At 39.6% G+C, this 18,123-nt stretch overlaps 2 protein-coding genes across 3 annotated transcripts in view; one reads left to right on the forward strand and one right to left on the reverse strand.

The window, feature by feature from the left end:
* Positions 1 to 2,203, forward strand: part of ttc13 (tetratricopeptide repeat domain 13) — a 55,859-nt gene extending 53,656 nt beyond the window's left edge. For both annotated transcript variants that reach the window (XM_080200797.1, XM_080200798.1), the window contains exon 23: positions 611 to 2,203. In XM_080200797.1, coding sequence (XP_080056923.1) covers positions 611 to 725 — 115 coding nt within the window. In that variant the 3' untranslated portion in view covers positions 726 to 2,203. The remainder of the gene's footprint in view (positions 1 to 610) is intronic.
* A 3,553-nt stretch (positions 2,204 to 5,756) lies between these two features.
* On the reverse strand, positions 5,757 to 18,123 carry c12h1orf198 (chromosome 12 C1orf198 homolog). The gene is made up of 4 exons (XM_080199851.1): positions 17,723 to 18,123; positions 12,231 to 12,281; positions 10,490 to 11,086; positions 5,757 to 7,246 (listed from the first exon to the last, which is right to left on the reverse strand). Exons 1-4 carry the CDS (start codon positions 18,059 to 18,061, stop codon positions 7,190 to 7,192), a joined length of 1,044 nt encoding a protein of 347 aa, XP_080055977.1. The 5' UTR covers positions 18,062 to 18,123; the 3' UTR covers positions 5,757 to 7,189.

Genomic DNA, 18,123 nt, shown 5'->3' on the forward strand with positions numbered 1-18,123 from the left:
AAGTGTTGAAATTTTGGAGCGGGTGATGCTACATTTCAAGGAGAGGGTGAACACCTTGCTAGAGAAAGCTGTTTATATTATCAGCTAACATTGGGATCAGAAGGGGAAGTTGTGTCAACAGATAAGGGAGCTGGAGGTGGGCCTTTTTGAAAATGAGCTCCGGGAGGAGAGCGTAGATAGGGTTCAGGACTATGCCAGGGCAGGCTTATAGAGAAGGTTGGCCAGATAGGTAAGAAAAAGAGAGGGATGCAGAAGAGCAGCTAATGGTATAGTCATTACCTTTGTGACAAATAAATCTGTGAATTCCTGGCACATTGGACGATAGGGCAGGGAATTTAAGATAGTCGGTAATGGAGAAAACAAGCTGGGGGTTAGCTTTACAATCCAGGTTAATCCTGGAATAGTGAGAAGTTTTAGCAGACAAGAGCCAGACCCAATTGTGCTTTTGCCAACCTGGTAATAGATGGCTGAAGCAGTTGTATGCAATAACCTTTCAAGTCTTTAGGTTTGTCATCGTGTTGTACTGATGTATTTAATAAAAAATGACATTTTAAAATTAATGCCTTGATTGATGTAGCATATAATATTGTCATTTATTTTAACCGTTTAGCCTACCAGCATCGTACTCTAGTCTTCCAGCTGTATTGGAGACTTTTCCAACAAAACGAACAATGCTAGAAGTGCTGAATACAGACTCCTCTTCTCATTGTCCCAAAAACTCATAGGAGCCAGTGAAGACTGAACAAAGTACAGCTTTCTTTGCTTCATATTAAGTTATTTTTATAATAAAGATGTAAAGGAATGAGGTCCTTTTGATTTTTGGTACTTTTTGATATTGCTTAATTTAATATTTGGAAGAAAAGAACTTTAACCTCTTCATTGGATTTCTTCATGAAAAAAGGAATGGGTATTGCTTATTTCTGATTAGGATATTGAGAGGTACAGTACTTAAAGAACGGGTTGATAATTTATAAACAGACTACTACCTGATGACAATATGCAAGTAATTTTATCAGTGATCAAAGTGCTGACAGCAATTTATTTTCGGATCAGGCCTTGAAGATATTGGTTAACTGATCCCTGCATCGATGCTGCAGGGCTATCAAGTGTTGTGTTTTCTACATGTAGCGTTTCGGACTCTGTTCATTCACGAAAAATAGTTGTCAATAACACCTGTGGATTTCAGAAGCTGTTGCATTTTAGTCGAAGCTTCGTCTGTTTTGGTTTACTGTATTTTGGTGGATTTCCTACAGCAGACCACCATGAATTGTAGCGAGCATTGAGCATTTGTTAAATCTGTGACTTGAATTAGTATGAATTTATCCACTTTAGGAACTTGCGAATTTGAAGCAGTTTGGCAAATAAGGGCAGCAAGAGCTGTATATGAAACCCTGTCAGAGCTTCAGAGCTATCACTGCAATGGGTTTCCCTAATCTGAAAGCGATTCACTGTTATCGCCATAAACTCAGAATTCAATCTGAGTCATAAAAACTCTCACCTGGCTATGTGATATACAGAAATAGAAGCTAACCCTTATAGCACACATCCATCTAGCTATGGTGCTATAATCTCCCTTGCCTCTTTTTGATATTTCAAAACCTATGCTAACCAGTGGGCTTTAACACACATTTCTGCTTTCACTTTTTGTGTGAATGGGAACTGGAAACTGGGACATGTTCACAAGATTAAGTGCAATGGCATTACTCATATGGGAAATTTACAGCCAAGTAATGCTTCTGCCCATGTGTATTTTTTAAACAAAAAATAATTTATTTTAAGGAAAGCCAGATTCGTTCACATGGATATGATTGCCTGAAGTTTGTGTTTTTTTTTGTTTTAAATTAATTGTACTTTACCCTATGGAATAAAGTGAACATGTTTCATGTTGTTCAACCATCTTCCAGAAAATCTAACCTTCCATTGACTCAACTTTATTTGCTTCTTTTCATAATGCCACTGAGATTCAGTTTTAAATTTGCACTATATTTTCTTAAACTGTTTTGCAGAAACTTCTAAATACAAACATGCTTTTTCTTCTACGTTATGGTAGAACTTTCAGTGGCATTTTGTATGTTTGGTTTACTTAAAATTAATGTTCATATTAATACATTTTGTAACGGAAATGATTTTTGTCTAATTAAAGATGCTGATCAGTCTCGAGTTGTCCTTTTGTATATTCTCAAATAAAGCCATGGCAGTGAGAGCTGGTTGCATGTTTGTCAAATGTAGTCCCAAATGCTATTTCCAAATAGAGAGTGGGGAATACAGTTCACCTGTTAACATGCTTCTTACTTGATAGTGTTTTGTTCCATCATCTTGCGATGAAGGACTCCTTTCTTGCTAAACTGACTTCGATTTTTGAAAAGCTCTAGGTTTTCAGCTTCTGTTACAATAATGGTAGAGATGCTCCCTGCAGGATAAGGCAATCTGATTAGTCCCTAGTGAAAAGAGTGCACCTGAGACCCAAGAGGGTTGTTGTCTCCAAAGTTTGAATATCTTGTTTTTCTCAAAGTGTTCTTTTTTGTCATCTTTGCCAAGCTGGAATACTGAACTGATACAAATGTCGATCATTAACAACCCTTCTTTGTCCACTTTTCACACTCTGCAAGCAACTGTTTAAACCATTTGCCTCCACTGCCTTGCAGGGAGTTTGTCTTCAAACTTTTGGCCATCCTCATGTTGAATAGAAATGGGAACACTTACACCTACAAGCTCCCCTCCAAGTCACTTACTCTCCTGACTTCAAAATATATCGCCATTCCTTCACAGTCACTGGCATTGTTGATCAACCCACAGAATGTGGAGTGCAGCCTCAATGGCAACTAGGGCTGGGCAATAAATACTGGCCAGCCAGTGACATCCATGTCCCACACAGGAATAAAAAAAAAATCTACAGGCACTGGAGAGGTTACAGTAAAGATTTACGGAATAGAACAAGCTGGATTTCTTTTCTGTGGCAAGGTTAAGTTTTAGATGAATATTTCTACTTGTGGGGAAGAACAAAACTAGGTCCCAAAAATGATATTTTTTTTAACTATTATGTGGTGAGAACATAAGGTGAATAATATAGTTTAATGGGAAGCTAGAAAAACATATGAAGCAGCACATAGAGGTTAATGCTGTTAAGATGAGGAGGAATGGGAGGAGTATATATCCCAGCATGGACTGCTTGGGTTAAATTGCCACCTCCAGTACTGCATATTCTACGTAATCCAACAGGTGGCCTTTGCATTGTCATCAAAGGACCGCATTCACAAGCAAGATAGAGCCATTTCCAGGATCCCATTTGGTAGAGAAAGATAGATTAAGCACAGACTCAACATTACTAGAACCATAGAAAATTACAGCTCAGAAACAGACCTTTTGGCCCTTGTCTGTGCCACTGACCTGCACTTGAACCATATCCCTCCACACCCCTCTCATCCATGAACCCGTCCAAGTTTTTCTTAAATGTTAAGAAGTGACTCCACATTTACCACTTTATCCGGCAGCTCATTCCACACTCCCACCACTCTCCGCCTGAAGAAGCACCGCCCCCGCCCCCCCCCCCCCCCCAAGCTATTACCTTTAAACTTTTCTCCTTTCACCCTTAACCTATGCCCTCTGGTTTCTTTCTCCCCTAGCGTCAGCGGAAAAAGCCTGCTTGCATTCACTCTATCTATACCCATCAAAATCTTCTACACCCCTTATCAAAGCTCCCCTCATTCTTCTACGCTCCAGGGAATAAAGTCCGAACCTAAGAACATAAGAAATAGGAGCAGGAGTAGGCCATCTAGCCCTTCGAGCCTGCCCCGCCATTCAATAAGATCATGGCTGATCTGTCGCGGCTCAGTTCCACTTTCCCGCCCTCTCCCCATAACCCTTAATCCCCTCTCTTATCAAAAACCCATCAACCCGCGTCTTAAAAAATATTTAGCGAGGCAGAGTGAACCTATTCGATCTCTTTCTGTAACTCAGCTTCTCAAGTCCTGGCAACATTCTTGTGAACTTTCTCCATAATCTTTCAACCTTATTTACATCCTTCCTGTAACTAGGTGACCAAAACTGTACACAATACTCTAAATTCAGCCTCACCAATGCCTTATACAACCTTACCATAACACTCCAACTTTTATACTCGCTATTCCAATTTATAAAGGCCAATGTACCAAAAGCACTCTTTATGACCCTAGCCAGCTGTTTTGTCACTTTTAGGGAATTCTGTACCTGTATTCCCAGATCCCTCTGTTCAACTGCACTCTTCAGTCCTACCATTTAGCCTGTACGTTCTAATCTGATTTGTCCTTCCAAAGTGCAATACTTGTTCTTATTTATGAGAACAATGTTAAGAAAGCTGAGGTTTCTGATTGAAAGCAATGTCATGTCTATCAGCTTGGTGTCATGAAAAGTAGAGTGCCATGTTGAATTCCTGATGTTCTGGAGATAATGTATTAGACATTAAAGCATTCCACTGAACTATAGATGGACAAATGATGGGAGAAATTTGAACCCCCATAATGAATTGTCAAAGGGATGGCATTTGCTTCATGTCTTTTGAGACAGCTTTGATAGAACTCCAAATTAAGCCTCTCAATTTGCAAAGTTGCCAAAGAAATAAGGTGGTGAAAAGTTTGCATATATAATATGGTACCTTTCATGGATGGTGCTGACACTCTGGCATGAAACTAAGTATGGATCTCCCAGCCTTTGAAAGGCATTAGCCTTGCTCCATGCCATAAAGGTGGCAAAAGAGCAGAACTTGCTTGTTACACCAGGTGGGGGAGAGTAGGCTCATACTGGCAATACTGGATAGGGTATGTGTGCAATTGAAAGTGAAGGCAGTTCATTAGAATAAATCAGTTATGTTGGGTATCACTTCAAGGTTTCAGGAAGACTGCTGTGCCAACTTCTGTCTTGATTACACCTAGTGTGAAATGGAAAAGGCTATGTTGCTGGTTGGTAAGAATGTGATGTACTAACACTGCATTCCATGTCATCCTCACCAAAATGAGGAAAAGGGGGCCAGGATTAGCACTGGCTAATTTGGATCAAGTCTGCTTTTCCTTTGAGTTCTGCAAAGCTAGTCTTTGCGAATGATCAGATGTCATGTTTTGGGTAAATGCTTAGGTCTTACTGCATTTTATGTTGTACTTAGTGACTTTCTCTTTATTATACATCAGATAAGGATTTAATTCAATACTCAATTGAATGGTGCCACACTTTGATGAACGAGTCAGTTGAAACAGAAAACACTGGAAATACTCAGGTCTAGTATACAGGGGTGAATTTTACCATTCTGCCCACCTTGGGAATCAGAGCTTGGGGCAGACTGTGGCAGGGTTCATTGACCTCAGGTAGGATTTTAGTTTTGGAATAAGCCAGGCTGGAAAATCTCACCCATAGTAGCATTGAGTCTAATTTAATGTGGAATTGCTGCAGTGTCTTGCTTAATTAATGGACTATGTAATCTCTAAAATTTGTCAAAACTAGAAACATTTTCATTGAAGTGAGTAACTATGTCTAGTTTTCTTTTCTCAATCTTTCACTAATGCAGTGGCACTTTTCACATATGTAAGCTGAGATTTTAAGTAGTGCAGCTGTTTTGTGAGGAAAGATATACCCCACAAACTATCCCCAACTAACTTTAATGGCAAAAGAGCAAGACTTGCTTGTTGCACCAGGTGGAGTACTGCAGGTTCATACTGGCAATAGTGAGACAAGTGTGAAGTTGAAAATGAATGCAGTTCATTAGAATAAATCACAAGATAATTGTTAGGTATTACTTCAAAATTTTATCTGCAACATATATAATGCAATTCAGTTAAAAACATAAGTCAGCTACTAGTTACTTCTGTATAGGTTGGCACAGCTCAAGTGAATAGGCAATATTATAGAAAAGTCCTATGGAAGACAAACCTCTGACACAAGGCATAACAACATGGCAAACATCTAATCTACAGCTTTTACAACATAACTGTAATAAGTAAGCTCTCGACTTCAGTATGATTAGACTTATACAACAGCCTCAACATTAAATTATCTAAACAACTAGTTATAATTGAGGTTATTAGTTGTCATACACATAGTATTTATTAAAATAAGTGGCTAGCTGTTTGTTTAAATCTGCTATATGATTTAAATGTTTTATAATTCTAGCAGATACAATTGAGAAAATACAAGCAATTTTAAAAGGATTTTATTGCTTTAGCATAGATTTTTAAAAATGCATGTGGCATTATTCATTTAAAAATGTTCCCAATGTTTTCTTCCTACACAAAGGACCTATACAAAAGGAATGTGTTTATCCTTTCAAAATGTAAAATGTTGGAATGTTACTTCCTGTAATCCATGGGGTGTTTTAAGCAATGGGCTTATGAAGTGATTTTCACCAACACTGGACTGGAGAACAGTCTCTCCATATTATTTTCACTGAATGAGACGTAATGTTGGAGCTAATCCACTTTGTTTCACAGCAAATCGGATATAGAAATGTAGTTCTGATCACTTGATCTTCAGGACAGTCATTCATTTGTACAGGAACCTTGCCCCTAACTCACTTCTCAGCACCAGCGGTTTTGTTTCTTGCTTTGGAATTCTCTCAGATAACTGATAATTAGATATTAGAGGTGTGCATGCATGAATCATAAGTATAAAAACTGTTCTAAAGCAACTTGATCCATCAACTGAGAAGGTAGCAATTTTATTGCTAGAAACTTGCTCTGGTTTATGCTTGTATTAGCTTCTGGATTTGCTTATTGAACACTGGAAAGTCTTGGCACCATACACTTTTTTCTCTTTCCTTCTGCTGTTCAAAGTTACCATCCTTAAAATATTGATCAAAAACAGTCCTATCCCTGCTACATGTCCAGGGAATAATGACAAAAGCAGGAATCCTGGCTTGAATTTTACATTTGAATCTCACCACTTAGTACTTTAAGGGTAAATTATCTCAATCCAATGCATACCCAGTGAATTGTGATTTTTTTCAAAGGATTTGTTTTCCATGTAGAGAAAGCAAATTCAAATATACATACAGCTAAGTGCAACAATCAAGTATCTTAATTGGTTAACTGGAAGGATGACTGCTGAGGATTCAGTTGAGCAAAATTTTCACTTTGATCCACCTTTGCTCCAGAACTTTCAATAAAGTGTTACTTTCATAATCATTGGTCAAAAAGGTGAGTCTTTGGATTTTGAGGACTTGGAGGAATTACCAATTGTCCAGGAAATCAAATCCCGTCTTTAGAATAGAACTACTTGTATTAATCTGTAGAGGGAAAGAAAAAAATTAAATTTGTAACAATGCTGACATTGTGTATGTGTGGGAAGGATGATAATCACAAAGAGCATTCATAACCATTATTTTTGGACAACTAAATGAACTCATGACTTTAAAATTTCTAGCCAATTAGCTTAAAATTTGATCACAATATTCTAAGTTGCATTATTTATCAGATGGTGCAGTTTACTCCAGTGCACTCATCAATTTATACTTATCAGTAATTGAAAGTTTCGTTCCTGGGTTGCAGAAAGGGTATAAGTATTGTCCGACAGAGGATTCCAGGCATACAGGAAGGGCATTAAAAAGCAGAAGTATTATAGATTGAAACATTCCACAAAACAATACAATAAGAGATAGTAAATGTTTCCCAAGTTGTAACCCTATATTGGGACAGAACCATATCCAAAGCATTTCTGGAGTTAGACTTGGAAACAAAAACATAACAGACCATTTACTTTGCTACTGCTGCTGAGTTTGATCCACCATTCAATATGATCATGGCTGATCTTGAGCATTAACTCAATTTTCCCACCCACTCCCCATATCCCTTAATTCCCCAAAACACCAAAAATCTGTCTATACCAGTCTTAAATATATTCAACAATGGAGATATCCCTCTGGGGTACAGAATTCCAAAGATTCACAACCATCTGAGTGAAGTAATTTCTCTTCATCCCAGGCCCTTACGCCAAGACTATCTCAGGTTTTAGATTCCTCCACCAGCAGAAACAACGTGTCCACCATCAAACCTCTTCAGAATTATGTAGGTTTCAATGAGCTCACCCCTCATTCTTCTAAACTCCAGAGAACATAGGTTGTCCTATGATAAGAGACTGAGTAAAATGTGTCTATGTCTTGCAGAGTGTACATATTAGAGGTGGTGGTGCTGGAAGTCTTAAAGTGGATCAAGGTAGATAGATCCTGACCGGATGAGTGTATCCCAGGACATTGTGGGAGGCTAGGGAGGAAATTGCAGGTCCCCTAGCTGAGATATTTAAATCAATAGTCACAGGTGAGGTGCCTGAAGATTGGAAAGTGGCAAATGTTGTGCCTTTGTTTAAAAAGAGCTGGAGGGAAAAGCCTGGGAACTACAGGCCAGTCAGCCTCACATCTGTGGTGGTAAATTGTTGGAAGGTATTTGAGACAGGACCTACAGGCATTTAGAGATGCAAGTACTGATTAGGGACAGTCAGCATAGCTTTGTGAGTGGAAAATCATGTCTCTCAAATTTGATTGAGTTTTTTGAAGGGGTAAGCAAAAAGGTAGATGAGGGTAGTGCAGTTGATGTTGCCTACATGGACTTCAGCAAGGCAACACATGGTAGGTTATTGCATAAGGTTAAATCTCATGGGATCCAGAGCGAGGTGTCTAAATGGATATAAAATTGGCTTCATGACAGAAACCAGAGGATGATGGTAGAGAATTGTTTTTCAAACTGGAGACCTGTGACGGTGTGCGTCAGGGATCAGTGCTGGATCCACTATTATTTACCATTTATATTGATGATTTGGATGAGAATATAGGAGGCATGGTTAGTAAGTTTGCAGATGACACCAAGATTGATGGCATAGTGGACAGTGAAGAAAGTTATTTCCGATTGCAATGGGATTTTGATCAATTGGGCCAGTGGGCTGACAAATGGCAGATAGAGTTTAATGTAGACAAATGCAAGGTGATGCATTTTGGTAGACTGAACTAGGACAGATCTTACTCAGTTAATGGTCAGGCATTGGGAAGAGTTACAGAACAAAGATTGAGGGGTACATGTTCATAGCTCCTTGAAAGTGGAGTCACAAGTGGACAAAATGGTGAAGGCAGCATTCAGCATGCTTGGTTTCATCAGTCAGAACATTGAATACAGGAGTTGGGACATCTTGAAGTTGTACAAGACATTGGTAAGGCCACACTTGGAATACTGTGTGCAGTTCTGGTCACAGAATTCTATTATATTCTATTATAGAATGAATATTAATAAACTAGAGAGAATGCAGAAAAGATTTATTAGATTTATCAGGACTTGATGGATTGAATGAGGAGAGGCTGGACAGACTGGGACTTTTTCCTCTGGAGCGTAGGAGGCTGAGGTGTGATCTTAGAGGTCTATAAATTAACGAGGTGCACAGATCAGCTGGATAGTCAATGTCTTTTCCTAAAGGTCAGGGAGTCTCAAACTAGAAGACATTGGTTTAAGATGAGAGGGGAGAGACAAGTGTCTAGATGGGCAATTTTTTCACAGAGGGTGGTGAATGTCTGGAATAAGTTGCCAGAGGTAGTATAGAGGCAGGTACAATTTTGTCTTTTAAAAAGCATTTAGATAGTTACATGGGTACGATGGGTATAGAGGGATACGGGCCAAATGCAGGCAATTGGGATTAGCTTAGGGGTTTAAAAAAGGCATCATGGACAAGTTGGGCCAAAGGGCCTGTTTCCATGCTGTAAACCTCAGACTCTAACCTTATCCCAGAAACCAATTTAGTGAGCTTTTGCTGTATCATCTCTAATGCAAGTATTACTTTCTTAAATGTGGAGACCAAAACTGCAGAGTATGTCAAATGTGGTCTCACCAAAACGCTATACAATTACAGCAAGACTTCTTTATTCTTGTACTCCAATCCCCTTGCAATAAAGGAAAACATGCTCTTGACCTTAATTGCTTGCTGCATCTGAAAGAAATGTATCTAGTCTGCTCTTGTCTCAGGTCTCAAGTTAATTCAAAGCTTCAATCTCCTTTTTGTTTTCATTGCTTCAAAGAGATGAAATGTTTGGCCAAAACAACAGGCTTCCCAAAGGGTTTTAAAAAGGTGAAGGGGGCTAGCAGATAAGAGGACTGAAGATTTTGAGAAGGGATTTAATGTAGAAAGTCAAAGAGATACACTGTTAAATTTTAGGATTTTAAATTAATGCACTGTTTAAAAGGAAGTTTAGGAAATATGCCACTAATGTGCAAGAAATGTCTTCCTATCTGCATAGATTCAAGTATCTGTAATATTTCTATCCTTTTATGGCCATAAATTTTCTACATCACTGTCATTTGTGTCCCTGTAACTTCTAAATCAGGAAGACGACATGAATCAAGACAGAGCCCCCATCGCTACATTTATTTTATCAGTATTTGAATTGGGGCTTACATTGTAATATTGCATAATTTTCAGTTACTTAAAATGACAATATTACCACTGATTCTGACATTTTCCACAAATGCACAGATAAAGTTACATTAAATTTTACCTGTGAGAAAAACGGTGCATCAGATGCACAGGAGTCATCTCGCTCTTCATCTTCGGATTCCTTTGAAACAGTCTTTTTATCTGGAGATTTCTCAGTATGGCCACGAGTGAAAACGTCATCATGTACACTGACTGAAGGTTGGCTTGTTCGGGGCCTGTCCAAATCAATAAACACAGATGAGACATTGGTGTTGATGATTCGCTCCTGCTTCTTCACCCTAGGTTTCTCTGATTTATTTTCTTCTTTCTCCTTTGACAGTGAGTCTTGTCTCATGTAGGATGGAAGTGGTTTTTCTCCTTTCTCCATTGACTTGATCTGACTTGGGGTTACACACTGGTAATCAGACTGTTCACCCTCCAGCCTGGATCTTTCAGTACTCAGTTTCCAGAAGGACGATGACTCTTCCTTTCTGACTTGAGCAAGACCATCGATGCTTGGTGTCTTTCCATTTTGCAATGGTTTGATTGGCTGTCCTCCCTGGGGTGTTTTAAGTTGATGATTTCCTTGGCCTGTCTTGACTGGCTGGCGTTGTTCACTTTGTGTTGAAACCCCTTGTTCAGAAGCAGCCGTAGAGGCAAAATTGAATTCCATCTGACTCTGTAATTTTAAAATGATTTGAACTTGTAAAAAGGAAAAAGACAAGTGCAACAAGAGGAACTTTTTAGTTAGAAAAAAAAATACAAGAAACTTCTGATTTTAAAGATTTTTCTGTAGTGGCTGCATGGAAAAGATTAGAGATTGTGACCACTAAAACTGGCAAACTGATGTGAGCTTCTTTCAAATAATCACAGACACCTGAAACCAAAGTGTGACTGCAACCCTAATGGACTCTATAATGTCGTCAAAATAAATGAAATTTAGAGTTACAGAATATGAGCTACCTCTGCATGGCAGGTTAATGTAATTTACCACAGGGGTTCACAATGAGGGATTTTTACCAGATTGAACAATCTTTATTTTCTTCCTCAGTAGGTTTTCTCTTTCACTGCTTCCTTAGTAATTATGAGCAATTTAAGTTTGTATCTATATTGAGGTGTGTCCATTAAAGGCAGCTGACATGGTTTGAAATATGTGGGGATGGATGTGACTACTGGTACAAACAATACCAGATGTGATACAGGCACTGCTGGACTGTTGGGAAATCTATATAAATGATTACGTAGGCCTCCACTAATGAATCACTGGCAAATACGCTAATGCAATCAGATACTAACATAGGAATGACTCAGTTAGATCCCTGATCTGCAGCTAGTTAACCATTCTTAAGTTGAATGGCAACAAGAATGCCACCAACATCTGCTGGAAGGGTCAGTAAAGTCTGCCAGGATTGCCACTCCTGATTGCCCCTGCTGGAAAGTGCATGTGTGCAAATAAAAGTGAAGCAGCATCACATTAGCCATGCTGCAACTGAATGTAGCACTGGAAAATGTTGGCCCCATTTATTCCAACTTCATACAAAAGTTTTTCCAAAGAGGAAAAAAACTTCCATTTATATAGCACCTTTTGCGACCAGATTCTAGAATTTCCTCTACTAAAAACAGCAAAAATAAAAGTTAAGTGGTCCCGCTTTTGCGGACAGAGTATTGGCTGAGTGCCAAATTTTCCATCCTTGCTTGCAGCAATGGCGAGGTGGGAACAGCCAGAAAATTCTTGCCAATGTCTTTTAGCATAGGATTTTGTTTTGTATATAAAGCAAGCAATCAATTGTTACTATTTCAAAGAAAGATTCAGTATGGTTTACCTTAGTTTCCCAAGAGAATGGAGCTGAGTGTTCATCTTGCCATGTAATATCCTAAAATGGTAAAACAAAGCTAACTAAATGAGTTTGTTGCTTGGTGAAAAATACAAAGATAATTAGACATGCATATAGTGTCTTTCACAGATTTGGGATGTCACAAAGTACTTTACAACTAATTCAGTATTTCTGAAGCCACTGTTGTGAAGTGGGATTTGCAGCAACCAATTTACACAGTGAATTTACACTAAACACAATTAGATAATCAGATAATTGACAATAATATTGGCCAGGACACCAGGTGAATTGATTCCCAAATATTTTCAATCCACTTAAGAACACAGACAGGACATCAATTTACCACTCATCACCAATCCCTCGATATGGCAATGTCTAGATTATATGCTCAATCTTTGGGTTGGGGCTTAAATCCCTAACCTCCTGACTCAGGAAAGGCTACTGGTTACTGAGCATTGGCCAACTTCAAATAATGTCTGAAGTAAGCACAAAGACTTTTGCTGCTCATTTTTTTCTTCTTATTTTGCCTTTTCCTTTCTTTTTCACTCTTCGTTTTAAGTTTACTCAACCTCAGCTACTGTTTTATTTTATATTTCAAAACCAAGTTTTGTTTGCCTTGTAACATTGCAATGGGTGACTGGGTTAGAAGCCGACAAGCCTTTGATTTCACACAAGATCTTTGAGGGGCAAAGGGATAGTTTATACACAAAACTCCATCTGAATTGAATTGGAGTTGCATTTTCAGTTGTTGTTAGATATCAGAAAGAGAGACCAGTAACTTTAATTCAAACCTTGGCATCTCTATGTTAAAAATGGTTTAAATTCTTGGCCTTTAATGAACAAAAGTGACTGAACAATGGGAAAGATGCCTCAACTTAATCCTACTTCACTGCTCTTCTACATGGCAAACAAGGTCTAGTAAGGCTCCATGAGAAATCATTCCCACTTAATTTACCACCTAAAACCATTCGTAAGAATGTACTAAAAGAAACTGGGAAGGACTCTGTACTTTTTGTTTGATCATTTTATATCTCTTAGAATCCCTACAGTGGAGAAGGAAGCCATTTGGCCCATCGAGTATGCACCAACAACAGTCCCACCAAGCCCTATTCCCTTAATCTCATATTTACACTGCTAATTCCCCTGATACTGAGGGGCAATTTAGCATGGCTAATACACCTAACCTGTACATCTTTCAGACTGTGGAAGGAAACTGGAACACCCAGAGGAAACCCTCGCAGACACAGGGAGAATGTGCAAACTCCAAACAGACAGTGACCCAAGGCCGGAATCGAACCCAGGTCCCTGGCGCTGTGAGGCAGCAGTACTAACCACTGTGCCACCATGCCGCTTATCAGGTGATAGTTTACTGCTGCGTATTTTTGCCCATGTACAGGGCTCATAAAACCTTCAAACTGCAAATCAATTTTTAGTAAATATTTATCACCTTATTCCTCTGCCAATGAGATACTTTTGCACCTCAAGGAAAAGGTGAGACAGTTGTTTATTTGGACAATAGTTCAGCAGAAACTGGGAGCTGAGACAGATTCTACAAGCCACAAAGTGACAATTAGTAATAAGCAATTCCAAAGCTCTAATTCAACATTATTTAACAGCTCAGTCATTCACTAATATATGACATTCAACTTAATCTTTTGACAACTGTTTTCTAATCATTTTGATAGTTATTATGGCAAACAAAGCACCCATAAACAATTGCAGATTTACAATGTACATAAAACAATTAAAGTTCTACATAATTGCAGATGAATATTGTCTCCAATAAAAAGATTAATTATGCTTGAAATATGTCCAAATAACTATCAATACCACACAAAACCAAAATAAAGCAAAACATATCTAAAGAAAAATAATTGTGTTGTGTGTATCAGAGAATAAACCTGTGACTTATGATTTAATCTGTCAGATTATAGATCATAGAACCCTACAGTGCAGAAAGAGGCCCTTTGACACTGCACCGAACACAATCCCACCCAGGTCCTACCCCCATATCCCTACATATTATATCCACTAATCCCTCTAACCTATGCATCCCTGGACACTAAGGGGCAATTTCTTAGCATGGCCAATCAACCTAACGCGCACATCTTTGGACTGTGGGAGGAAACCCATGCAGACACGAGGAGCATGTGCAAACCACACAGACATTGACCCGAGCCGAGAATTGAACCCAGGATCCTGGTGCTGTGAAGCAGCAGTGCTAACCACTGCTACCGCGCCGCCCCACGTTTAATTAAGCTTTTTAATTACTTATGTACCTCAGCACTACTCTTTACTGATCACTGTACTTGATTACCCACTTCTCCAGAGCACAGAGATTCTTGCCATTAAGAATGTTTTTGATCTTGCCTAAATGGATGATCTCATTTCTCCCACTGAACTCCACCTGTTATAGTCTCATTCAATTAATCTCACGTTCATTTATAACTTCCTGCTTCCATCCACATAATTTATTGTCCTTCCTAATTTAGTGTCATCTGCAAATTTGGATATACACTTCTTTAATCATTCATCCACACATCTGAAAAACTGTATGCAGTACAGATCCATGTGGAAGACTGCTTACCCCTGCATTATGCTAGCCTTTTAACCTGAAACTTACTGACTCTTGACTATTATTGCTTACATACACAGGCTTTAGGGATATGACGCACAGACTTAGACATTTCTTTGAATACTTCTGACGGTTTGTAGGTTGCCAATTAACATTACACCCCAGTTTACTGGGCTAAATCATTTTTCATCTGTTCCAAGTTTGCCTACTTAAAACCTTGGTTTGAGATTCTTTCTTTCTCATGCTTGATATCAAATTTGATCAATTTACAGAAAGAATTGCAAGATGCTCTTTTGTTGTAAGATTAAATTGTTCATCATTAAATACCGTATAGCCTGCACTATTGAGTTTAACAAATACTTTTTTGGAAAACTACCTTGACTACATTCTAAAATCATTGGGAGAAACAGAACAGCCCAAGTATTCAAGCCAATCTGTGAAAATACAAATCTCCCAAAATACCCACATTCTTCTGCTTCCTTGATCTTATTATCTTATACATCTCTACAAGATGCCCCAATCATCCTTCAAAACTCCAACAAGTACAGACCTAATCTACTTAGTGAACCTGGTGATGAGTCACTTGTGCCCAACACCAACATCCATAAACATTAGTAAATTACTGAGAGTTTACTTTAGTACAAAGACCAGCAAAGTGGATCAGGTAACAGTGAGTGAATCCCATTCAATAGATACTGGAGCCAGTTGGTGCTCCTGTTACTCAATGCAACCTTGCTTCAACACCAGTGAGTTATGTGACTAGCCATCTGTAATTAAACTTAATTGCTCTTTACTGGGAGATAATTTTCAAACACCAGCTTCCATTAAGGAATAGTGAGCAAGTGGCCAGCATCACAGCACCCGGAAACATTTTTTTTTAAGAGGTCAGAAGCAATTTATACTAAAGTTTTACATCATTTGCATTTCCTAAACTCTGTTCCTGGCATATCCACTGCCAGATCTCACTGAAAGTTCCTCTTTAATGCAGTGATTGTCTTTATCAACACAATCATGGAATGGCTACAGTACAGGAGGCCATTCCATCCAGTCTGTCTGTGTTGGCTCTTGCAAGAAACCATCTCGTCCCACTCCCCTGCCCTGCAAATACTTCCTACTCGTCCTCCTTTTCCCACCCTTTCTGGAAATTCAAAATTTAACATTTCATGCAATCATACTGAAGTTACATCACACTCTAAGTTGAATGTATGCTTTGGATCTGATTTGTTGTTCATGCTGTATTTGCGCACAGAACGCTTATTTGGGGCGTCTCTCCTCACCTTGCTCATGTCTGGCTGATCTTTTTCTATCAATTTTTTTGACAGCATGGATTTTCCCCTTTCACCTGACCAATGAGTTCTAACGTTTTACTGCTCTGTTTACCCCTGCACAAATAGTATTGTCTCTCTGACAAAGATGAATGCTGAGTGTGTGGCCTGAAAAGTGGTCCCAGCATTCAAGAAATGTGAAACAGTCCCTTCTCCACATCTTTCCAGTCGTATGCAAACAATTACAATCTTTCTCTACCTTTCTGGCCCGGTGCACATCTCAAGAGATTATTACTCAAATTGCACATGATCCAATCTATTGTTCCCTGGTGCCTTGCAGTCACTGTTTATCATTCTCTGTCATCCTTTGTATCCAGCCTACCTTATGTCCTGAAAATCTTTGCAGTGAGGCATAAACTCAATTTGCTGAATCAAGAAATGCTGGTACTTGAAAAATAGACAAGCCAAGATATTTTAATGCAATAGCAAATTCCACAGATGCTGGTAATCAACATAATATAGAAACAGAAGTAGGCCACTGAGCCCCCGTGACCTGTTGTTATTCAACAAAATCATGGTTGAGCGATGTCCCAGTTAGCTGATTTCACCCCCCACCATATCCTTTACCACCTTCAGTTAGCAAAAATCTATCAATCTCACACTGTAAATTTACAATTTGTCTAGTATCAACTGTAATTTGTAAAAATTCCAAACCTCCACCAGCCTTTACATACATAAGAGATTTAGGAAACACTTAAATGTGGTCTGAAAATTGGAACCAAACTTTTCATCCTCAACAATACATTCAGCTGAAATGTTAACTATTTATTGCCCCTTCCACAGGACAGCACAATGGCACAGTAGTTAGCATTGCTGTCTCAGTGCCAAGGACCCAGGTTCAATTCACAGCTTGGGTCACTGTCTAAGTTTGCACATTCTCCCCAAGTCTGCATGGGTTTCCTCCCAGTGTTCCCATTTTCCCCCACAGTCCAAAGGTGTGCGGGGTAGATGCATTGGCTATGCTAAATTGCCCATTAGCGTCCTGGGTTGTGTAGGCTGGAGGGATTCCCAGGGTACGGCCTCAGTAGGATTGTTGTCAGTGCAAGCTCCATAGGCTCAATGACACTGTAGGGGTTTTATGATTCTATCCTATGAGATGCTGGCTGCCAGGTCTGCCGAGTATTTCCAAGAATTTGTTTTTGTTTCATTTCAACTCTGGTAAAAAAAAGTTATAAAATTTACACAATTACAATAAGGATGAAATCGTAAGCGGCAAACTCCTGTCGGTAATCCTCTCTACACCTCTTGGCTAAACAAAAAAAGCTTTTGTCTTCAAGAAACACTTTAAGGGAGGCAAGGAAGGAAAACAGGAGAAAACCACAGAGGTTTAATCGTAACAGATCCAGAGCACATTCCTGACATACTGCGGACTGGGGAAGATAATTAAAGGCAGATTAACCCTTCAGTGGGCAAACTGCAAGGACATTCTTTTTGTATTATTAAAAACGTGACTTTATTTTGCACTGCAAAGGTTTGAAGGGCTTTGTCGGTCTCAGTCCTGGCCTCACTACCTTTGTAACAGGACATGGCACTAAACCCTGGTTAGAAAGCACACCCCTCTCTGGGCTAGCCTCTCTCACCTCCTCGCCGAAGTGTACGACCTTCTGGCCGGTCTGGAGCTGCAGTCTGGGGTAACAGACGGTCTCCTCTCGCTGGCTGCGGTGAAGGTTGTACCGGTTGCGGATCTGGGGGTCCACCATCCAGTTGTCGATGATCTCCTCCTGCTCTCTGGGCTCCAGCCGCTCCCAGCGAGGCCCATACTTCTCGCGGATTTTCTGCCGCTCCAGCATAATCCGCCGGGCCATGGGGCTGATGGAGGAGAAGTACTCGAACTTCTTCTGCTCCAGCCCGGCGGCAGCGGCAGCGGCGCCCACCATCGCCTCACCCATCTCGCCACTCATCATGACTACCGCCGCCATGGATGCGAACAAGAGGGAGCTGCCCGGAGGGAGAAGAGGGGGGCGGTGGTGGGACTGGGCCA

This window comes from Carcharhinus amblyrhynchos, chromosome 12 (assembly GCF_965287045.1).
Source record: "Carcharhinus amblyrhynchos chromosome 12, sCarAmb.v2.hapA, whole genome shotgun sequence".
NCBI lineage: Eukaryota > Metazoa > Chordata > Chondrichthyes > Carcharhiniformes > Carcharhinidae > Carcharhinus > Carcharhinus amblyrhynchos.

Bases quoted from the DNA above. Each gene is read 5' to 3' on its own strand.
- c12h1orf198 (XM_080199851.1), bottom strand. From the start codon at position 18,061: ATGGCGGCGGTAGTCATGATGAGTGGCGAGATGGGTGAGGCGATGGTG. The intron at 12,282-17,722 runs GTGAGAGAGGCT...TTACCATTTTAG, and splicing joins TCGTACACTTCGGCGAGGAG to GATATTACATGGCAAGATGA. The intron at 7,247-10,489 runs GTAAAATTTAAT...TTCCCTCTACAG, and splicing joins ATGCACCGTTTTTCTCACAG to ATTAATACAAGTAGTTCTAT.